The sequence below is a fragment of the Varanus komodoensis genome, unplaced genomic scaffold (genome assembly GCF_004798865.1).
Source record: "Varanus komodoensis strain SLA01 unplaced genomic scaffold, ASM479886v1 scaffold12, whole genome shotgun sequence".
NCBI classification, from domain to species: domain Eukaryota; kingdom Metazoa; phylum Chordata; class Lepidosauria; order Squamata; family Varanidae; genus Varanus; species Varanus komodoensis.
In genome coordinates this window covers 318,160-342,000 of record NW_025335349.1, presented here as the reverse complement: position 1 = coordinate 342,000, position 23,841 = coordinate 318,160, and the positions used below count along the sequence as shown (strand labels likewise).

Sequence of the window (23,841 nt, the reverse complement as noted above, 5' to 3'; positions counted from 1 at the left end):
GCCCTCCTCCGAGTAGCCACCCTCCTAATTTCTCTCACAGGGGGCTCCCGGAGAAGGGCTTTCTCAGCGGTGGCGCCTAAGTTATGGAATGCGCTCCCTAGAGAGGTCCGCCTGGCGCCGTCGTTATTTGCTTTTCGGCGCCAGGCGAAGACCTTTTTATTTAAGCAGTATAACTGTTAATATTATTTGATCTTATCTGGCCAGGGCGGCTTATTTTATATTGTATTTTTTGGATTTTTAATGTTTATGTGTGTTGCAATTTATTTTATAATTGCTTTTATTTATTGTAAGCCGCCCCGAGGCTTCGGCGAATGGGGCGGCATAAAAATGTTTTAATAAATAAAATAAATAAATACCAGATAGGCAAATGTGCACCTGTGTAAAAGACCAGGAGAAAATAGTAACAGAAAACTATGAATGCACTAAAGTATTCCTGAAGCACCCATTTTTTAAGGTGGCGACTTAAAGATAGTGAGAAATGGGCAGGGGCAAGGAAACAAGACAGGTTCAGCCACAAAGGCACCTGGAAGACAGGTCAAGCCACCTGGAGGAATGAGGGGGAAGGAATTTAATGAAAAACTGACTCACTGTGCCTTTGTCAAAGGGTGGCTTAGTAGGATGTGCAAACCCTACCAATCATTTCTCTCTGTGGCTGGATCATTCTACTTTACTATCTTTGAACAGGAAAAAAACTAGTCCCTTACTGAATGCACAGAGAGGCATGTACTTGAATGATATGTACAAGAATGAGGTATGAGATAATAGGATTGGACCCCCATATATTCACATGCTCCCAATATGCTAATGCAGCTATCAAGGAAAAAAAATGTTTCCCACCCAATTTCAGGATAGTCATATGGCTAGAAAGTATTAAAGACTTTTCAGCCCAATAGTCTTTTCACATACTAAGTAGTATTTTTTAGAGGAGTACATATTAAGTTGTGCCAACTGAATAAGACACTCAAGTATGTGCCTGCTTGAGAAAGCTTGCTTAGCTTTGAAACCAAATAGCCTCTTCACTATTAACAGCACTTAGCTGACACCAACAGGTGATGGGTATCCAAATATAACTCATTCAATTATTTATATGCTAGCATGGTGCTTATAACTGAGAAGCTTTTGTTTTGGAATTCCTTCCAAGTAAAGGAACAGCTCCTTGCTACAAAAATGATTCACTGGCAGGAGCTCTATTTCAGAAGTTGTTATACACTGTCATGAAATACTCACCAATTCACACCTGAAGCCTAGTAGTAAAGATAGCAGCAAATCATATCAAGTTCCACTTATTCCAGCATTTTCTTCTAAATGAGCATACCAGTAAATTATCATTCCCTTTCAGACAAAGCATTTTACAATGCATTTATTAATCCTCACAACAACCCTGTGAGGTAGGTTAGTCCTATTTGGTCCGATGCTACCTAATTAAATTAACAGTTAAGCTGAACAGAAGTCTGAATGTTATTTCCCAAGGCAGCTTACATAATTCTCGTCCTCATGTTCTGCCTTATCCTCACAACAACGCTGTGAGGCAGGTTGGGCTGAGAGTCTGTGACTGGCCAAAAGTCACCCAGTGAGCTCCATGGATGAATGGGGAGTAAAACCCAGATCACCTGAATCTCAGTCCTGCACTCTTAACCACTACATCACACTGGTTCTCAATGAAGAAGGGAAGCCATCTCAAAACCAACATTCTAGCCAAGGCACAGATTCCCCTAGTTCTTGAAATTGTAGTGAATGGTCTTCATTTCTACAAGAGGATTATTTAACTTACATCTGAGAGGACTATATATATAGTTTTCTTTCTCTTAACAATTATCATGTAAATGGCAGTTTTCACCATAGCAGCCAAAATTTTCACGTTCTTAAGCAGCATCTATGGTAAAGGAAGTTGCGGTTTACTATTAATACGTGAAAATGTCAGATTACCTTCATAAAGAGCCCCATTTTGCTCTTGTTCCACTGCTTTCAGGAACAGTTCTCTTGCCTGCACAAAAATTAGTCAACTGTTTAACAGTCCCTTACAAGTAAACAAAACAAAATTATGACTTGTTTATGAAATACAGGATCATCCTAAATCATAACAGACAAAATTGAAATCAGTTTTCCATATCTAATTTTAAATATGTTGTTTGTGACTGTTTTCCATTTGAAAATTGGTATCTTAAGTTTTCTTTTATATCTTAGTAGGCCTTGTACTCCAAATTTGATCAGTGGATGTATAACTAAATTGTCCACTCAGTTTTGAAATCAGCCTTAATCTCACCCATCTGGACTTCTTATGTGAAAATGAAGTATCTCAAAAGCTCAAGCCACTGTGGATTGTTACAGCATCTTTTCTAAAAATAAAAAAAATCATGATTTGCCATTGTTATGATGACTAGTATCTGCTGAAACTTAGTAAATCCTTGTAGATTGTTATTCTTCACCAAGAGAAAATATCTGCAACAGATTAAGCAAGAAAACCAGCACCCAGGAAATCGTCAAAAATGGTCTAAGGCAGCTGCCAAAGAAAAAATACATTACAGCTATAACATTTCTGCCAAAGTTGTAATTAAGACTTGGCCACAAAGGCCAGCAAATCAGCAAAACATTTCCAACTTCTCCTTTATTTCTGATAAATGAAACTTTACACAAGTTCCTAAAATGCTGAATGAAAACCACAATATTGATGAAAGCCATAGGAGAGCCAGGTATTACTGTTACCAGTCTCCTCTAGCTCAGATGCAAAACTTTCTACCTTACTAGAAATTCTCTACTAAAAAAGGTGCTTGATGTAAATCAGTTTCTTCAGTATTTACACTGCTGAATATGCTTTCTGCAAATACATATTTAACTGATTAGGATTTTTTTTTCATTTTTAGTGATTTCACTAAACTGATACATCTACCTGGAACACATTTGTTTACATTACCTCAGTGAGCAGGCACCCTAAGAATTCAAACCAACATCTTCTAAACATGCTTTATACTCTTGCCATATAGCTTAGTATCTCCATATTTATTAATTCACAAGACAAAACAGTAGATACAATGGATGGCACAATCGTGAAAAAAGCAGCAGAATAGCTCATGCTTTGCCAGTAGACACAGCATTCCATTAGTTCACTATAAAGTTATAGTTTAATGTGGTCAAGTTCTTTACCTTTTCCTCTTTTGCTAGTTCCAGCTTTCCTTTGGTATCTGCAGCCTTTACTGAAGGCCCTCTTGCTGATGTTCTACAGGATCGAGCTTCCACACCTGAAGAGCTCCCCCCTGGGGTAAGTTCAAACATCCACTGTGCTCTGAACATTTGGAGCTCTGCCTAGAAACCCAGAAACTAAGTCCAATACTTGAGTAGATATGTCTACAAGAGATTACTGATGTGTATATCTAAACTGAGCAGCACTTAGATAATTTTATCTTGATTATAAAAAGCAAATGTTTCTTTGAACTTTTTCCCATACCAATTTGTTGTTGTTGTTGTTAGTTGCAAAGTCGCATCTGACCCATTGTGAATACCAAATTCAGAAACAAACAAAATAGCATCTGGTAGTTCTTTGCAATCCCCGTATAACCAGATCATCAGAAAAATGAATTTGATATGTCAAATAAAGTCTGCTTCAACAATGCAACATATTCTATATAGAACAGTCAAAAAAGAAAAAAAATCCTAATCCTACAGTACTATCAAGTGCTTTCTGTGCAGGTTTGTTAAACCCCAGACACAGAATTTTATAGGAATGAATGCGTCCCCATAAATTGTAAAAAATTTCCTTCTCAGGGGTAGAAGCACTTTCTCTACTGGTTCACTTGATTTATAAAAGTCATTACAAGTACTTTTAAAAACTGAATTATATGTACTCCAGAAATCCTTAAATAAATGTGTGAATATTTTAACTGTTCAAAGTTGACTCTAGAATGCTAATTGGAACAAGCATACAAACACAAGAAAATATATTAACTATATATAAAAATGGCACAAGTGACTGCACACTACAAGAAAATAGACATACCTGAAGGTTAGCTTCACCAGGCCTTTCAATGTCATCTGCTCTTACCATGTCAGAGTAACAATCTTCTTCACCTTCTGCCTGATAAAGAACATATCACAGATATCAGCATCCTATATTTCTCCTATTCTGAAATCTTTACATAACAATCCTACACTAATACTAACACTAATTACATTACACTCACATAAAGGCAATAATGTGATTGGACAGAATGGGTTTTCTTGGGAATCCTGTCATACCAGTCAACATGAATGGCATTAGACTTAGCCCAAGGGGCACACAGAGCCCTCTCTGTCAATCTCGCCCCAGCAGCCATATGCATATTCAGAAAGATTAAGGGTGCCAGGCATGGCCGGTCAGTGAGCTGCCAGTGATTTGCTTGGACTGGCTGTGATTTTAGCGAAAGGTAGGAAAGGTAGGAAATACACTCAGGTAGGAAATATACTCAGATACCTTTTTCAGAGCAGGCCAAAAGCTGGTGGTCAGTGGAACATTGCCCCCTTGTGCTGGCGGTCAGCAAATTCAAGAGGAACCCCAGCTCAAAATCACTGCTGTAGATTGTTGATTCAGGGAATATCCCATTCTTTAGTGTCAACTAATAGTGTTAGTTATTTTTTGTATACAGATAGATTTGTATTGGGTGCTTCATTTTTTTTAATTTCATGTTTTTGTAGACTCCAAGTCTTGAACACCAAAAAATGACTAGAGCAAAAAGAAGCAAAACTGAAAACAGATAGTGGAAGATCATTCCAAGAGGCTTGGACAGAGTCATTTGGAGTGACTGAACACAACTGGAAAGCATTAGGTATTCTATGTAGTGAAAGTGTTGTGTGTTGTACATCAAGTATCAGATGGCACTTTGACATCAACCACAAAAGTGTTCCTAAACTTGGTAAAACTGAAAGGGAAGAGTTTCTTGAAGGGAAATTGAGGAAACATCATTCCCAGTATCGTAGTTTTGCAACTATCTTTCTAAAACAAATCATCTGACAGCTGCCAGCTTTCAAATTTCACTGTGCATAGCAATACATGGTAAGCCCCTCTCTGATGGGGATATTATCAAAATGGCCATGTTGTCTGGGAGTAATTCACTTTTTCATGATTTCCCAAACAAGGATAAAATCATGCAACACATCTCTGAGATGCCTTATGACAAAAAAGCCTTCATCACAGCATTGTAGATATCTATCCCTTGTGTTCTTCCAGGCAAAGACACCAGTTTCACCAGCTCTTCTCTCATGATGTCACCAACGGCATAACTCAAAATTACTGCTAGCCTTGCATGATTATTTATATCTGTGCTTTCATCCAAGCAATGGAGTAACAGGCTGCCTTTTGTAAGCCAGTGGTGAGCTGCTGACTAACATCACTTGCCACGCACAGGACTCGATCATTAACAGTATTTCTGCTGTCACAAGACATAAGGCCAGAAAAAGTGGTTTCGATGATTAGGGACAGGGCACCTTGCATGGTGGGAGCAACATCTGGTTTCATACAGTTCTTTGTTAAAGAAGCAAAACATCCAGTCATTCAGTTTCATTGTATTATACACCAAGAAGCTCTTTGTGCCAGGGAAAGTAGCAAAAATTAGACGATATCCTCAAAGATGTCACAAAAATGGTGAATTACCTCATGGCTCGTGCTCTTAATTTTCGACAGTTTCAAGCACTTCTTGATGAGGTTCAGGCACAGTATAATACATTACTTATGTACAATAACGTCCGGTGGCTGAGCAGAGGACGAGTCCTGGAGAGATTTGTAGCCTGCTTGGATGGAATTAGGCTGTTTATGAATGAAAAAGGGCAGGAATATCCATAGCTCACTGATATGGCCTGGCTTAACAACCTCATGTTTTTTACAGATTTTACACTACCCTTCAATGTACTGAATAAAAAACTACAAGGTGTAGGGAAAACAGCAGAAAGGATGTTTTGTGATATCAAAAAATTTGGGAACAAACTGCAGGTTTTTGAAAGGGACCTTGAAAGTGGGCAGCTGAAATATTTTCCAAATCTAAAAATGCATTTAGAAAATTCTACAACGTTTGCAGACAATCCTACAAGCCATCAGGAAATCTACAAAGAATTTTCTAGCATTGTAGCAGCTGCAAAGGAGAATTTTAGTAACAGATTTTTACAGTTCTGTAAGATGGAGACAACCCTGTGTTTTCTTACTTCTCCAGATAAAGCCAAATTTGAAGAACTTGATCTTTCCTGCTTACACTGGTTAGATCTTCAAAATCTGGAAATGCAGCTATTGAAATTTCAAGAAAACTCTATCTGGAAAAATAAATTCTATGACCTGTGAGAAGATAGTGTGTGAAGGGATGACAAAAGACAGCACAGTTGGTAGTTCTGAAAATGAATCCTTAAAGTGTGGAATTCTCTGCCAAATAGTTTTAAGTCAATGAAAGCAATTGGGATTGCTTTTCTTACTTTGTTTGGATCATCTTATCCTTGTGAGCAGCTGTTTTCAGCTTTGAATTATATCAAATCTGATACAAGAAACAGACTAACAGATAACCTGAGTGCTGAATGTGTTGCTCTCAAACCAAGTATGAGCCAAGGTTTGACAAATTATCAGCATGCATGCAACAGCAAATATCACATTCATTGTGCAAAAGCATTTCAATAAAAAGCTGTTTGTATCATTGAAATATATTGAAATATATTTCATGTATATATTGTGTTTTTCTTTTAAGACAAAAGATGTTAATGTATGAGTTGTTTTTTCTAAACTAAAACCTTAGTATTCATGTTTTATTGCAGTGTTGGCACTTCGCGATAAATAAGTGGGTTTTGGGTTGCAGTTTGGGCACTTGGTCTCTAAAAGGTTCGCCATCCCTGTCCTAGCCTATTAGTGACACCTCAGCCCACATCCCCAGAGATCCTCTCCTAATGGTTCTATATAGATCCTGAAATGTATGTAGGATAAAACAGAGCCTTATGGAACAGCACAGCACAATTCCCAAGGATTACAGCAACCACTGTCAGGGAGAATTGACTTAAATCAGCAAGGAAAAATGTGTTTAAAATCATTGATTTAAATCAAATATCCCATTGCATACCTTTTGTGTGTTTTCTGAACAATAGTGCAAATTTGAGCACTAAACAATGTTAATTTACAACAGAATATTATTTACACACTTGCAGCCTTTGTATCCAGGCGCACTGCATACTTTTTGAATGTTTTCCTCTTTTCCTACAGAACAGCATTCTTCACTGGCAGATAGAAATAGTACAGAGTAACAATTTTTTACATTCTATACTGCTAAACCCTAAGGGAGCTTCAAAAAATATTATTAACAATTAAAATAACACCTAAAATACCATTTTAAAATTTCAATTAATTTTAAAAACAACAAAAACAAGGTTAAATAAAACATCAGACAGAAAAAGGAAAAGCCTGGATGAACAGGCAAGTTCTCAGGATGCCAAATGTTCTGCCATGCAATTTCATGATGAAGTTTCTTCTACACAGCGTGATCAGTATTTGAGAAGTGATCAGATTATTTTTTCATTTCCACAAAAAAAGCTTATTTTAACTCAATGTATCCAGCAAATATTGACTGTATGGCCATTGTGCCTGTTTCCAGATTATCGAATGTTAGCCAAGTTACATCTGAGAAACAGTATGTACATTTAAAAATATTAAAAGTCTAACTTTAAAAAAATCCAATGTTTATCCACTCTGCTGAGTCTCTGTCTTAAGACCTCTGCCTTGCTTGATCCAGCTCACCATAATCGCTGAAAAACAGTTTTCTCCAGTCTGTTTTTGTAAATGCATCTTCAGTCACAGAAATGTTCAAAAAACAAGAGCTGGTAGTTGTACAGGAAACAACCATTTTTATGAGATAAAAAACTGAAATGTATGTCTATGTTTAATTGGTAGGTGACTTCACTGTTGTGAAAATGTTAAGTGTAGAATTAACATGTTTATGATATTTATTATCAGATTTCATTTTATACCACCCAATTAGCTGGAGTTCTTTTAGACAGTTTACAACAATTCATTGAAACAGTACTAACTGTAACTCTGTGTTTTGAAATAAAATGAGCATTTTAACAATAAAATATCTTACTTTAAATTTATCTATTTTGGTAATCCCCCAGGACCACTTTCCAGAATCAGCAATACAAACAAGAAGAAAAACACTGCAGTGCTGTGTCCCTATTGCATAGCATATCCAGAAAGATACCATGGATGATGAAACTGAAAGCCTCTAAGAGAACCAAAAGGCTCATACTCCCATCACTCTCACAGCACAGCTCACAGGGCATCCTACAGGGCAACCAAGGCAGCTGCCATTCCAAATCCTGAAACAAGTTGGAAATGAATCAGAAACCAGTTTAATCAAGCAGATCCTGGAGTACATCAGCACTCACTCAAGCACATTGCCCAGGAAGAGTATGTTAGCAACTAACCTATAGTTATTTTCATCTACTGGGTTCAGTTTGGGTTTTTTTCACAACAGTCCAATTACTGCCTCTTTTAAAGAGACTGGTCAACCTCTCAAAGAAGAGGGACTGCTCCCTCTCAAAGAAGAATTTACAAGCTCCTGAACTGAGTTAGACATCCCCACCCAACAGAATGTAATAAACCAAGTGAGACAAGGATTAAGCATACAAGTTGATGTCTGAACATAACCAAACACCTTGTCTACATTCTCAGGCCTCAATAAATGAAATTCATCCACAGCTGGCCTAAATATTCTGGATAGCTGTGCACTAAATCTGAAATTTAAGTTACCATGGACATGAGAAACTTCAGGCAGCATTATAAATTACATTTATAAACAACCACTACTGAAATACAAATAAGGTCTGTCGTTATAATAGGTTCCTTGTGTGTGCATGCGTGCATGTGTTTTAAAGCAGATTACAAAGATCAATCAAGCTTAAATGTTTGACAGGGCTTAAGAAACACTGGAGGATCCACTTCAATCCCCTGTACAATTGGTCTCATAGCTGTGCTCAGACAGATGAGTTAATCTTTTTTGTGAACTAATTAACCTCCTTGGACTTAATTTGCACAGCTGTGTTGCTGCCTACAGACAACTCAGAAGTGGGACAAAGTCATACTGATCTATCAATACTAGAGATTAGTTTTCTTCTTAATCAATTTCTTAAATTAAGACTGTATTTTGCATGTTATGATTTAGTAGGGCATTACAAATAATAGTAACTACTCTAGTCACTGTAATGATGATTTTCTATTTTATTTTTTCCTTGGGAAAAAAACAAGGTCAGAGAAGAAAGTGAAAAGCCAATTAGCCACATCTCAATAGTATGCTGTAAATGGTAACAATTTTTGTTGTGGAACCTGAAATAAAGACTCACCTCCCCAAATTAACTCATTATAGCATACCTTTTTACCTTCTTGATATCAACATTTTATTTACGAAAGCAATCGTTCCCAACCTGGTGCCCACTAGCTATGTAGCTGTAGTCCAACACACGCAGAGGACACCAAGTTGGGGAAGGCTGTACTGCAACCTGACAGTTCTCAGTGGTGGACAGCTGCTTACTTATCAGCTTAGTTGATAGACAGATTGCGTGTTAAATTAGGCGTATTTTCAGTTCTGAATGGGGGGGGGGACGGCAAATGTAAGGTTCAATGTGGCGGAAGACGGGAGAAGAACGAAAAATACGTTAAGCACAAACAAAACACCCTCCCGCCCTTTCCGCATACTATCGGCCGACCCGCCCCCTTACCTGCTGGTGGGAGGAGCTTCCAATCAGCCTCAACCAAACGCCGCTTGCCCTTTGGCGCTTGCGCGCTAAGCCCCCTCCGCCCCTTCTTCGTCCCTGTCACGCGCCGCCACTCCTCCCCCCACCTCCGCTCACCATGCTGAGGCCGAGGCTGTGACAGCCAGGCCGTCCGTCTGACGGTAGTTCTCGTCAAGCCGGGGCGCTCTCTCTGCTTCGGACGAGGGCGGCCTCTTCGACAGGCCCACGCCCACCCACTTCCACCGCTCCCAGCTGGCGACTGACGGCCGCAGGCTCCCTTTTTGTTTTCCTATTCCCCTCCCTCTCGAGCGGCAGCAAGCAGGGAAGAGAATTTAACACAGTTCTCGGTCAGAGAAACGAACCACGCAGCGGGAGTCACTGCGAGCGCGTCGTACGGCAGCCATTTCCTCGAAAAGCGAGGCAGGTTAAAGCTTGCGAGCGCGCGAGCCAAGCGAGCGTCACTAACTGAACAGCGGGACGGAGCAGACGAGGGACGGTGCCAGACAAGACGCCGCGCATGCGCGTAGTAGCACAAACCGGAAGGAAGCTCTGCTAGGCAGGAAGCGAAAACACCATGGACTTGGAGCTGGGAAAGGAAATCTGCATTCCGAGTAAGGGATGCATGCGTGCTTCCCAATCTTTTGCTGGGAAATGTAGGCAGAACACGGAATGCTGGGAGCTTGTGATTAAGACTTCGGAGGCTGCGGGAATCTCTTCGCGGTGTATGATGGGTGTTGCAGTTTGTCTCGGCCGCGTGTAATTTTTAGCTACTTGGTTACACCCTTCTTTAAATGTAATAGTATTATGTGCACCGCGATCCCATGCAGAAGTCTCAGAAATGAATACCACTAGTTTGATAGCATTTTCTCCCTAGTAGGTGGAGAAAGCAAGGCAGCCTTAATTACAAGCGCCTAACAATCTCAAATTGTTTTGCCCCGCAACAAGAGTATTCTCCAATACAGCAGCTTTCCTGCTTTTAATGCCTTGTTCAGTTTTATGCATTGCACTTCGGAAAAGAATATTTTAAGTTTAAATGCCTTTAAATGCGCTCTTATTTCCGTTCTATTCGAAATAACCGTAGAGACTTAGAAGCTGAATGGAATCCACCAGGGTCCACATGCACCGCTTAAGGTTCCCCGCACTAAAGCCTAGAAATGTCGCTCTTCAACGAGCCAATCTATTTCCCCGATTATACACTCTCCTGTCATGATTTCTGCAGATGAGAAAGCAGACAATAGTTTAAAGCACACAGTCTTTAAAGCTGCAATCCTTAACGTATTTAATAGTACCTACAAATAAATAAACTACGCTTAACGGATAACTAAACAGCATCAGCGGCATCTGAAGCCTTTTTGGCTGAGGAGATAAAAAAATATCGTAAATAAGTTCTGTCCTGTGTTTACTCTGCCCCTTATCCTTTCTCTGCTCCCTTTGTTGCATCCTCTGTGTTAAAAATAATGTCTAGGATCAGCTGTCGTGTTTCGTTACTCAGTAAAGGCATCCTTCACGTTAGAGGCTCCGGCAATGTGCAGAATACGGTGTTAAATAAACACGGTACACAGCTTACTTTCTATAATGTATGGTGTCCAGGCTCCTGTCTGTCTAAGCAACGCTGACCGTCCTGGCAAGTGTTCTCCCAGATCCCCACTAAGTCAGTTGTAATTAGTGAGGAAGGAACGCCACTTGTGACAGTTCAGAGGTCTTCTCCCTCTTGTTATGTTTTACATGAAGGTACGTGTTTGAAAACAAACAGGGATCCTAATAAGATTTGCTTCAAGTTAAGCTTGCTTCTATTGTTGAATTCGCTCCATCTGCAGGAAACAGGAGGAAATTCGTACATATTTTAGGCCTGCCTATTGGAAAGCCATAGGGGGAGCTGCTGTGTTGTTTTCACCAGGGAAAGCTCCCGGTTGTCCCTGCTTTGTGGCTGCGCGTTCCTTTTGTGTGTATGTGTTTTTCTCTTGGTGGGCGTCAAGCTCCTTCTTGCCCATCTGAGTGCGATGAGTCAGCCCTGACTTCCTTTTGATGGAAGTATCTACGGCTACCGCTGGCACGGTTTGTACAGACTATGAAAATAGTTTTCCTTCCCGCTCCCCATATTACAGGAGCCCTTTCTCTTAGAATTGCAAAGCTTGCAACCTTCTAAGACGGTAGATGGGACTAGCGGACTTCCTTCGGGGTGTTTATCTAGGCTGTGCATGTCATCTCCAGGCACAGCAGATGCGGAGGGGGGGGGCGCTTCCGAAAATCAGGTTAAACCTCGGGATTTTGCTCATGGTGAAAATTCTCAGGAGTTAAATCTTGTCTCCAAGCTCTAAAAGGAAAGGGTAAACTTTGTCTGCTTACATCCCTGATTCTTTAAAACTGTGGTTGCGCCTAATGGTAACTGTTGATGCTGTAAGTAGAGGCCTAAACTTCACTGCACGTGAGAGCTTTCTGTTAGGTCCATACCTGCTGTGGAAAAGCCTGTAAAGCAGCAGCGGTGGATAGCTCATGGCCCTCCAGAGGTTACAGCTTCCATCAGTCCTAGCCAGCATGGCACAAAGACCAGGAATGATGGAAGTGGAGGACCACAGATTTCCCACCTTGCTGTAAAGCCAACATTGTAGCATGTCTATGTGGTTCTTTTAATATGAAAGCCTATTGAATAACAATGGTTCTTTTAAATTTTAATTAGAATTTATCTTACTCATTTTTTAAAAATTGTAAATGATATCTCTTGCAAAACAGCTTCTTTAATTTTAAATAATATGAATAATGCATTGTGTCGACATCTTCTAAAAATAATTCTAGAATCCCTTCAGACATGATGATTTTAATAATGAATCTGTGAATCTAATAATGAAACTAATACAAATTTAGCTCAAAATGTGCATGGTTCAGTGGTTAGATTTACACCATTGTTTGGAAAATATTTGCAGCTATTGGTGGAAAACATGTATTGATAAGACTTTTGACTGCTGATTTATGATAATTTTATAGTGAAAGGTCCTGTCTGTGTTTCTAGTGTGTAGGATCTATAGAGTGACTAGGTTAGAAATATTAATTCTGAAGATTTGTTGCAGAAATAGGTCAGTGAGTTGTTGATCTGCGTAATGCTATCACAGATCTGATAACTGAGCCCAGCTCTCCTTTATCTAGAGCGACACATTTCTGACTGACCATCTTATGCCAGCCTGGATTCCTTCAAAGTAAGCATGTATTGGATTGTTTAATAAATATCGTAGCTGGAAGTAAGAATCTTAGTTATAGCCTTTTTATTTTAACTTTTCTCTAGATTTGTTGTATGCTTGCATGCTGTATGTTTTGTGACAAAGCCAAGCAGAACCCACTAGCCATGCATGGGAGAGAGGACCCAAGATCTCAGTACAACTGTTGTCTTCGCTTCCGTCTTGGGGACTGCAATATCAAAGGGGATGTCAAATACTTAACAACTATAATAACTGCTTGGTGGTCTAATCTTTCATTTGATGGGCCTAAATTGTGCAGGCTTCCTTGAAATAAATATAGCAGCAACCATATGTTTTGTTACTATCTCTGTTTGCCAAGAATTTGAAAATAAAAGTGGAAAATTGTTTCCATGGCTCAAGGGTGGACAACTTCCAAGGGTTCGGCTGCTGCTGGCGGAAATGGCTGTCACCACCAAAATCACAGCCTTTCTGTTCAGAAGCGAGGCATGCAGGGAGTGCAAACCCTGCTTCTCAGTACAATCGTACTCTCAACAGCCCGCCAAACAGCTGCTTGATGCACTGTCAGAAGCCTGACTGTTCTGGGATTTTGGCAGCAGTGGTAGGGAAAGAGATGGGGGTGCTGCAGATATGGTCATGGTGCCCACCCCTGCTGTAGCTGCTGTTTTCTCTAGTGTGCCTGGACTAGCTGTGAATTCTTGTTACTTTTCTAGGTGAGGTAAGACCAGGATGAAGTTTAAAACCTCTAGCTAGGTATATATTTGCAGCTAGATAGGAAATCTGTCTATCTCCATTCTCCCCTTTATGTTTCAGATTGGTGGAAAACTTAAATGGAAGTGCATACTTGAGCCCATCTATTATCAGAACATGAATACTCAGACTGTAGTTGTAGCTTATCAAGCCCTTAGTCTCTCCTATAAAAGCCTCATTGTCCTCATTATGTAACTGCCAGTAACCTCAAAGAACATTCTTGCAAAAAAATTTCTGGAATCTTTCTCCATCTAGAAATATGTTTTTAATTACGATTACTGTGTTCTGCTTTGTGGTAACCCAGAACTTATTTGTCTGCCTGGTTTCCAAGACATTTTAAAAACAACAGGTATTATCTTCCTTCCATATTTCTCCTGATTTTCCCTTAATGCAAATTAACCATTTTGTCTCTGGTGGAATTTCATTCTCCTTTCGTTTTTACATGAATATGTCTGTTAGGCCTAATGATTATCATTGCAAAAAGGGATGGCACATAAACAACACTCAGGTTCCTGCAGATACATGTAACTATTTTCACTTTTAGCTTCTTTGGTTTCACAATCCATTAATTCTAGAATGGTTTGGCTGAGTTCTCATTGAATTCCCTGAAAACTTGCCTGGGAACACCCCCATTTTGAACATAGAGATCTGGAAGTCCCATTGACATTAATAAGACTTTAAAGACAATAAATATACTTGGGAGGAAAGAAGGTCCTTTCTGGTGGTTTTAATACACTAAAGAGAAATCTTTTGTTTTTTAACCTCATATTAACAGTTGTGATGGAAATACTTTGTATTTTTGTGTTAAATTCTTATATGCCAGGTTTGGATGGTCATAGGGAAAAGCTGCCACCTAGTCCATACCTAGCCACAGTATTTTGAATTAATTTAATTTTTAGACACCTCAATAGCTGAAGCTTTCAATTCAAATATTAACATCCTTTAAAGCAGTGTTTTACACATTAACATTAGCCATTGATGTTAAACATTAGTGACCATTTGCCAAAATTCCAGATCAATTGTTTAAAACTGCTTCATTTAAGTTAAGCAACGAAAGTTTTCCTGGATAAGTAAGAAACCAACAGTGCTATCCTACCCATGTCATCTTAGAATTAGTTCCTGTTGCATTCAAAGAGACTTGCTCACAATTAAATGGTGTAGGATTGTAAGAGTACAGCTGTTTAAAAAAATTATCTGGAGTCCCGTGTGTGCACAAAGAGAGAGGCATGTGAAGCTGCTCTGGCACTGAAGTGACGGGGTGGTCCTTGTGAGTGACATGACCCTATCTGTGCATTGTTGGACTTGTTGTGACATGCCAGCAGTTGCTCTCTAATTTGTGTTGACCTTATACATGAGTGCCCTCAAAAATGCTGTGCCATTGACAGCCCTGCTCAGCTCATGTAAAATCAAGCTTGTGCCTTCCAACAAATTGCTGGGCCAAGGCATTCTTTAATGGATGGATTCAGTACCCTGAATAACACAGAAAAGACATGGGTTTCTTTCAGACTCTCTGGGTAGAATTGGGTGGTCCCTTGCCACAGAGTGGCTATGTTAAAACTCTTCAGACACTGCGATGGCTTCAGCTGCTATACTCTAATTCAGCCTTTGCCTTCTAGGCACATTTGGACTGCAACTGTCCAAATGTGCAAGTAGACTTACTAGAGCAAGTAAATTTAAAGTATTGCTCTCTTTGGAATTGTGGTCCAAATGCCTCTGAAGGCCACCAGGTTGGGGAAGGCTGCTCTAGTCTCAGCAGGGAGTAAGTGCATAACAAATGGCCACACACCACGATACCATCAACAAAATCAGAATTATGAGTCACAGTTAACCATAGTTAAATGGTGTGTGCAACCTCTGTTCCACACTTTTTCTATGCCTGTTTTCATATTACAAGCATCCTTCCAAGGTCAAGTGGCACATAGGGTTTTTTTAACAGCATTTTCCCTTAAAGTGTAACAACTATTGAACAAACACTTCAAAGATTTAAACTATTTACTTGCTCTCTTATAATCGCCTACACAAAGGATAAAATGCATTGTGAAAATTGGACAAAACTTACAACAGCTTATAAGGCAGATCCACTGTTCTGGATCAGGAACTTTTTTGCTAATCTCTTTCTCATGGAAGATCATGTAGAGTTCCTTGTAGCTGTAGGAAAAAAACAACTGCAGTATGTGATTTTTCCATGTGCTCGCAAGTTTTGTTTTTGTTTTAATACTAAATGGGGCAGCATCACCTAAATACGGTAAGATTAATATTCAGCCTTCCTGTAAGTGAGCTCCCTAATCTTAGAGAAAATGATTGACAAAAGGTGAGTGAGTAACACGTCTTCTTTTCAGCTCTGTTCTGAGATAGAACAGCTGGCCTTGTTAGTAATCCTGGTATATTAAGTCTCCCTTAGAATCAGATTGATCATCTGTCTACAGTACACTAAGATAATTTTGCTTCCCTGCATCTAGTCACATTCTAGGTCTGCCTTTTTGTAATTTAAAAAAAAAGTTTGACTGTTTTAGATGATGCAAGAAACTATTTCCAATGAATATATATGCTTCTCTTGGGATTCTGAACTGTCAGGACTTAAGTCTTAGCATTAAGCAACTATTCCCTGTAACAAAACTTCCAGCTGATATATCATTGTGCCTGTTATTCTTAGGTTATTATTTTCTGGTGCTTATATCAATTGCAAGCAGTAGTTCATGTGGGCACACATGACCCTCGGAAAAGGGTCAGCTGTATTTGATATCTCTGTCCTTGAGGCGGACCAAGAAGAACACAGATAATCATCATGAGCCACACCACAGTAAGTCTGGATGCTCAGACTTGGGAAATTGTTACCATTTCTCTGTACTTTTATAGACCAAAAGCCAGTCTTTGAAAATATGAGCCCTGAGAACACTTGCACAGTCCCAGATACTTTGTGTTTGTGCTGCCACCGAAAAAACTGGCTTCACTCAGAGGGGAAATGCTTCAGCAGCAGCCAAGTGCACGCTACGGCCTGAAATGAGTCTGCATCATGAATAGGTATACAACTATCAAACAGCTGGGAGATGGCACATACGGTTCTGTCCTCCTGGGAAGAAGTATTGAATCAGGGGAGCTGATTGCCATCAAGAGGTAAGGGACTTATGCTGTGCTGTTTTATTATTATTATTAATATTGTATTCTATTTATACCCTATTTTCTTCCTTCGGGAGGAAACTGAAATCAGTTTACAAGGTTCTCCTTCTCTCTGATTTATCCTCACAGCAATAACCTCATGAGGTAGCGTAGGCTGAGCATACCTGAGTGGCTCAAAGTCACAATTCAAGCTTCATGGCCAGGGGGAACTAGTACCCTGATTTCTCAAGTCCCAGTCCAACATTCTAACTGCTATGCCACACTGCCTCTTTATCTTTGACATTTTTAACTTTGTTCCCCTTAAATATTAAGAGTATTATCCAATGTTATTCCTACATACTCTATGTAGGAGTAACACTGGATACTACCATAGATGCCTGCACAAATTTACATTTGTAATGCTTGTAGATTCAGATGTTCCTTGCTCTGACGCTGAACCATGGTCCCAGCCACGCAGCTATCGGAGGGAATTTGACCCATTGGGTTCAGAAGCCAAAGGCAGCTTGATATTGTACAAATACCTTCCTGTTTGATATGTGATGGCCAAGGTTGAATGCTAGTAACACTTCAGCAGAAATAATAATCAGGGAAGAATTCTATTTCCTAAGAATCTCAGCTGGCTTTTTTTTAAAAGTATCTTCCCTTCACGGTTAGGAAAATGTGCTTCAAAATAAGTGGACCAAATTTCTTGAGATCTCATAGCATCAATGGGATTTTGAGGATAGGGCTGCAGTGCCCTTAGCATCTTATTCCTGCCAATGCCCAGCAAAACCAGAATAAAGGATGGAAAATAGTAATTATTTGCAGAATAAATAATGGAGAATAGGAGAATTTGGGTTGTGTGTGTGTATACATACAACTTTAAGACAAAGTACATGATGTCTGGGCTATAACCATCTGGTATATTGTAATCTCATCTCCCTCATCTGACCAGATGGCTTGTAACAGGATTTTGAATAATACTGACATGGACGTGCTGTTTGTGTACAATGTGTGACGTTTCTCAATGTACTTGAGTACATAGATGAATGCTCTAGGGGGAAGGGAAATGGCAGTAGATTTCTGTCAGAAGGGAGATCATCAAATGAATGAATCCTGCAAAAGTGGCAACATTTTATTGTCCTGGCTGGGAAGTTTTAGTGTCTGCCATGTGCTTTTTACCCTGCTTTTTTTTCTGGTAGTCTTATTTCCTGGTTCACAATTGACCCAGTTCTTTCCATGTTTTGAGGGGCACAGATGATTAGAATAGCAATCCAAATATAGTTGTAGACACAGTGCAGCAGTGTTTTTTAGTGAAACCACCTCTGGTAAATGTCAACAACTTCACATGTCAGTGGAAGCCACCACATAGTTAGAGGTTCTCAGTGTTAAAATACTTTTGGAGTGGCTGCAAAAAGTGTCTTGTGTTTCAGCACAAAATCGGGTATTTTAGTTATCCTTATCTCTGGTCTTCTTTCAGCAAGAAAGCAAGATACATTTTCTGGATTTTTAAATTTTAGTTATTTAATTTTGACTGAGAGAAAAGGGTTCAGATGACACGCTAACCCACTCTCACGGGGTTGAGTGTGGGTGGTTGTTGAACAATGGATTTATTGTTGAAACATGGCTTATTATGTTGTCTGAAGCTAATGGAACCATGGTTTGTTAACTGCAAACAACACACAATTAATGCAGGTGTGCAAATTTTCTTCCTTTTACTTCACAGCACTTAAATTGGTACAAATGTCCTTTCTATTTACTTCACAGCCATTAACTTTGTGTTTCTTTCTGCATGTTTAATAAACTGTTAGGAAACTGCAGTAACTATAGCAGTAATTACTATGAAAAGAAGCTGCAAAAGGAGGGGCTGTTAGTGACCCCCTTCCTGTAGTACCTGGAGACTCAGGGGAGTGTTGAAAAGGAAGAGAACACTCAGAAGTGTGAATCTTAAAAATTTAACACTTAACATTATTGGTAGATACTGTCCCTTGTTCTTTTCTGGTGCATCTACTTTTGCCTCTTTCCCCTCACTGGTTTTCCTGTACTTTACAATTGAGTGCTCAGTAATTGGTCCCTGGCAAGTTAGTATTTGCAGTCTTGCTGTGTCAATTTCCAGGGGTGAGCCATGGTCAGCCTGAGTTCTGTATGGTGCACTGTGGCTTGGTCCAAGAATGACCTGCACAGCATCTCTTATTGACGAGGTGGCTTAGTGTGACATATGAATGTAGCCACCAAGAGTGAGAGAAATAACTGCTTCCATTGCATCTCTAGTTTAGGAGCATGTAGGACATGGGTTTACTTATGATGTGAAGAGAGGACAGTTTGACCAGAATTTCACGGGGCTGTTGGAATAATGTCAAGGTCCCATTTTAACAAATGGTCTCTGGTTTAGTTTCCATGTGAAATTTGGCAATAGAAATGTGTGCATATATGAAATAGTATAACACTTTGCATTTGGTGGAGGAAATGTTAGGATGGTACAATACATTTATACATATTGCAAGAAGTGAAACATTGCTTAAACAAATGGATGTTTGCCAGTCTATGGATCTCCAGAATATGGAATAAACAGGCTCAGGAAATGGATAAATGCCCTAAGCTCAGTATAGTCTGTATGTATAGTATACTCAAGACTCCAAAATAAATAATAAAACAATGCCTCTTCAGAAACTAATGTAACCTAGCATTTGGGTCTGTGAGATTAAAAAAAACCTTTCAGCAAAAAAGTCCATGAAAAGAAAGAGACCATTTTGTTATTTTACCTAATTTTGTAAGGAGCTCTGCATCTATGCTGGGCATTTCCTCTCTTCTTAGCCATAAAGTGGAAGGATAGCTTTATTTGTTTTTAAATTGTTAAATAAAAAACCTGAGATGTAAAGATTCTGCACAGGTCTGGCACATTTCAAAAAGTTACGTGTGGCACTTCCCCTTGAGCAAGCTTGTGCGTGTGTGTTTCAGCCCTATTCTCCTTTGAATAGCATTTATTTCTGCCCGATCACAGTCAGCTGCTTTGACAGTGTTAAAAGTGGTTTTCACTGTCAGTGCGAGTTACTGTTGGAATACGAAAGACCTGTAGGGCTTGCAGAAGTTTGTTTGTTTGTTGCAAAATAAGCAATGTCTTGCTTATTGTAGACTTTCTTTTATTTCTCCAGTTTTACATCATGATGGGACTCAAATGCATATGATGTCAAACTATTGGTGATATTGACTTGTTCTGTGCTTCACAGGATGAAGAGGAAATTTTATTCCTGGGAGGAATGCATGAATCTTCGAGAGGTTAAGGTGCTTGCCATTTTCATCTGTTCTCAGTCCAAGACAGAGAACTTACATTTTAAATGAGAACATCTTTTTTTTTTAAACTAACGATCCAGTGTTCAGCCCGACTTTATCTGATCTGTATTTAACTACCTTTCACTGTATGCGCTGGCAAGAGGGGCCTGATAATTTCACTCAGGGTTGAAGATAAACCCAAGTTTATGTTGGATTTCCTCAGCAACCTTTGCTTGAAAATCCATGATTAAATCCTGTCTTTGACTATGCTATATAGTTTTTTTAGGGCTTTGGACTGCCTTAATGCTACAGAACAGTTTGCATAAGCAGGCTCATTATTAATATGCATCTTAGGAGAACATTGTGCCTTTTAAACTCTAGGAGGTGGGTGTTTAAAAAAATCAGCTGGCTATTTAAATTTAGCAGCAGCTCAAGTTACCTTTCTGGGACAAGGATTCATTGTCACTCACCCTGAAGCCCACATTGCAACAGGGTCTTAATAGTCTTATCTCATGTTTTCAGTCCTTGAAGAAACTCAACCATGCCAACGTTGTGAAACTAAAAGAAGTTATCAGAGAAAATGATCATCTGTACTTTATTTTTGAATACATGAAGGAGAACCTTTATCAGTTAATGAAAGAAAGGTATGCTGGTTTTCTCACAAACGTGTTCCAGTATAGGTGTCTTAAGCTAAATGTCTAACTGATCAATAGTTTGGAATTCTCCAGTTTTACATCATTGGGTAGAATTCAGTCCACCCAAGTACTGCTGCGATGTAGCCTTAAATCACTTCAGTCAAATTGTATAAGCCATAAACACCAGAACAGCTATGAATTGCAAGTGCTGGAGAATGCTCAACCCCACTCGCTTGCCTCAGGGAACCTTTGTGTGAGCTATGCAGGGTCAGCTCCAGCTCTGAGGCAGCTCTGGGCAGTCTGAGGCAGCTCCTTAGTCATGGCCCCTGATTTTCTGGGACTGACTTTGTGACAGCAGCTCTCGGAGCATTGCTACAAGCAGCTCTGCATGTTTTGAGTGCAGCTACCGATTACACTTCCAACAATACCTTCAAGTGCCAGGCTGTGGGGGCCAGCGATGGGGCAGGCCTTGGCAGCGTGCCCTGCTGTACCATGCGCAGTTGTCCAAGGATGCCAGATTCTGGCACCAAACCTGGAGCTGTTAAACTAGAACTATTAAAGGGAAATGCCAATGTGAGGATAAAATGGAGAAAGTGTTGCAATGATAAATATTTTGTAGTAAATAATAGGATGGGAAGAAATCCTGTGTCCTTTGCAGATTAATTTTATGAAATGCAGATTATAAACCATGCTTATCATGATGTGCATGGCTATTCTCATCTTTTATAGCTTTTACATATATCTGCAGTAAATAAATGAGTATGGATAAGATGAAACAACACATTTCAAAATAAGCATCTGTCTTCCCATTTTAACCATACAGGAACAAATTGTTTCCAGAATCTACTGTCAGAAATATTATGTATCAGATTCTTCAAGGACTTGCATTTATACATAAACACGGTAAGATCTAAATGCCAAACTGTATGCGTATGTGTGATTACTGCAATGGAATGGTCGGAATATATGTTAATTATCATTTTAGAAACATTAGAAAAGTCATAAAGCCTTTTCATGTAAGTACAAGAAGGTAATAATGACCTGTCATCTGATGAGGTTGTCCAAAAGTTTATTTAAAAAGTATTTAGATAAAATATATTTATTGGAGATCCTAATAGCAGCTGATGGCCAATGCATGATTACTTGAGAGTAAGCTCCACTGACTTCAGCAAGACTACCTTCTGGGTAAACATGCGTGGAATTATGCAGCACAAAATTTATCTGTTGCACAAGATTATTCTAATAAACAAATGCTATTGTTAAACTGACTTTCTGTTCTTGTTAGAGGATTATGTGTTGTCATTCCCAGGGAGCGGCAGTGCTCAAGTAAAGTCTCTAGGGTTTCCATGGTAAAAGAAAGTATGGTAAACTATGTGGTCAGAGGTCTGTTAGAATCTGTAAAGCAAATATAAACCATAGTATTCTGTGTACTATTGGGGATAATGGTACCTGTTATGCAATCCCACTGAAATGCAAACATAAGAAGAGCCTCGCTACAGCAGACCAAGGATCCATCTAGACCAGCATTCTGCACACACAGTTGCTAAACAAAAGGCCATGGAAAACCCATAAGCAAGACATGAATACAACAGCACCCTCACATTCATATACCCCAGCAACTTGGATACATAGGCATATGCCTTTCATGCTAAAAACAACATATAGCTGTAGCTTTTACAGCCTTATTCTTCATGCATTTGTGCAATTCCCTTCTGAATCACTCCAACTTGATGGCCATCACTAATCTTGTCAGAAGTGGATTCCATCGTTTAGCAATTTGCTGTGTGAAGAAATCTTTATCTGCCCTGAATCTCCAACCAGTCAACATCATAAGATGACCCCATTGGGTTCTAGTATTATGAGAGAAAGAGATCAAGTGTCTCCTTATCCATTTTTCTCCATACCATGCATAATTTTTTACAGTTCTAGCATATCTCCCTTCAAAACTTCAGAAGTTGAGCACCTTGAACATTTGCTCCGTATAGATGATAAATATGATTATTGCTTTGTTCTTGGATACAAGGGAAGGAAAGGAGAAAGGAATATTAACATTCATCCATCCTTTTTAGAAGATGTCGATCTATTCAGATCCGCATGCCAAAATGTAAAATTCAGTTAGGGGACAACATTTTACAGTAAGCAAAATATTTCAACTTGCTCTCTCAATATGTTATTCAATGAACTGTTGTGGGGTATAATCACAGCAGTAACAAAAACGACAAGAGCCAGCAAATGGGACTTGCTGGGGCTGGGGCTTGTTTTCTGAACAGCTCTTTTCTTGTATCATGCAAAACAGTGCAGTTTCAGAAAGTCAACTCAGTTTCATAAAGTGAAAACAAAGTGGATGATTTGGTAGCACATTCATCTGTAATTAATGACTGCTGTGTAGTCTGCAATGCAGTTCGAATGTCCCAAGGAACACACAGTATAAAACTTCTTGGGTTGCGGCACTTTAGAGTACAGGTGGGTAGGTGTACTGTCCTACATGTATATAGGTTGCAGTATTTAGTTTCGGCTGTTGGGCATATAGAAATGAAAGAATAACTTTTTAAAAATATGAAATATCCAGGAGAAGAAGATTCGCTCTGCAGTCTGGATTTCTTTGTGCAGAGAGCTCTGTTCCACTATGGGGTCCCAAAGCTCCTATTACTTTCTTCACTTTTGCCCTTTGAGTCAAACATTCTGTTCCAGTATGGTACTTTCCATTGTTAAAAACATAGAAGAGGTTTTTGGTGCTTCAATAATAAATATACAGTGGGACATTCAGCCCCAGCATCTATTTGTTATGCTGCAAGTCAGCCATGGTGCACATGAAGAAATAATAAAGGACAGAGCCTCTTAGCATATGCAGAGTGCCTTAACCGAGTCATCTCCTCCAGCTGTCACATGTCTGGGTTAGCAGGCAAAGTCTGAGTTTGTGGCTTTCAGGCATACCTATGCCCAAGTATCTCTCAAGTCAACAACAACTTATTAGGGTTTTCCAGATTGGACCCAACCTCTGGGTCTTTAACAGCAGCTTGATCTGCTGTCATTTGTAGATTATAATTTTTAAAAACCCCTCCCATGTAATTTCTGTAAACCAAACTGTTTGTTTGGAGAGCAGTGCTACAGGCCAGTTGTCTTCCAGTCTGTTGGCAAGCCTGCTGAGGGCTAACCATAAAACCGAAAGAAGGAAAATAAGG

At 39.4% G+C, this 23,841-nt stretch overlaps 2 protein-coding genes across 15 annotated transcripts in view; one reads left to right on the top strand and one right to left on the bottom strand.

Moving 5' to 3' along the window:
• FBXO9 (F-box protein 9) overlaps window positions 1-10,162 on the bottom strand; it is a 42,507-nt gene extending 32,345 nt beyond the window's left edge. Inside the window, exons 1-5 of one of the 7 annotated variants that reach the window (XM_044421511.1) lie at window positions 9,838-10,162; window positions 8,073-8,307; window positions 3,992-4,069; window positions 3,142-3,300; window positions 1,927-1,984 (exon numbers count right to left, since the gene is read on the bottom strand). In XM_044421511.1, the coding sequence (XP_044277446.1) occupies window positions 1,927-1,984; window positions 3,142-3,300; window positions 3,992-4,069; window positions 8,073-8,192 (415 nt within the window). In that variant the 5' untranslated portion in view covers window positions 8,193-8,307; window positions 9,838-10,162. Of the gene's footprint in view, window positions 1-1,926; window positions 1,985-3,141; window positions 3,316-3,991; window positions 4,070-8,072; window positions 9,655-9,837 lie in introns of those variants that run through there. The other 6 variants (XM_044421512.1, XM_044421514.1, XM_044421513.1 and 3 more) reach the window with 6 other exon arrangements.
• Window positions 10,163-10,247: 85 nt separating this feature from the next.
• Window positions 10,248-23,841, top strand: part of CILK1 (ciliogenesis associated kinase 1) — a 28,286-nt gene continuing 14,692 nt past the window's right edge. Inside the window, exons 1-7 of one of the 8 annotated variants that reach the window (XM_044421504.1) lie at window positions 10,248-10,331; window positions 11,311-11,451; window positions 12,862-12,911; window positions 16,515-16,772; window positions 19,982-20,036; window positions 20,547-20,668; window positions 21,483-21,562. In XM_044421504.1, the coding sequence (XP_044277439.1) occupies window positions 16,672-16,772; window positions 19,982-20,036; window positions 20,547-20,668; window positions 21,483-21,562 (358 nt within the window). In that variant the 5' untranslated portion in view covers window positions 10,248-10,331; window positions 11,311-11,451; window positions 12,862-12,911; window positions 16,515-16,671. The other 7 variants (XM_044421506.1, XM_044421508.1, XM_044421507.1 and 4 more) reach the window with 7 other exon arrangements.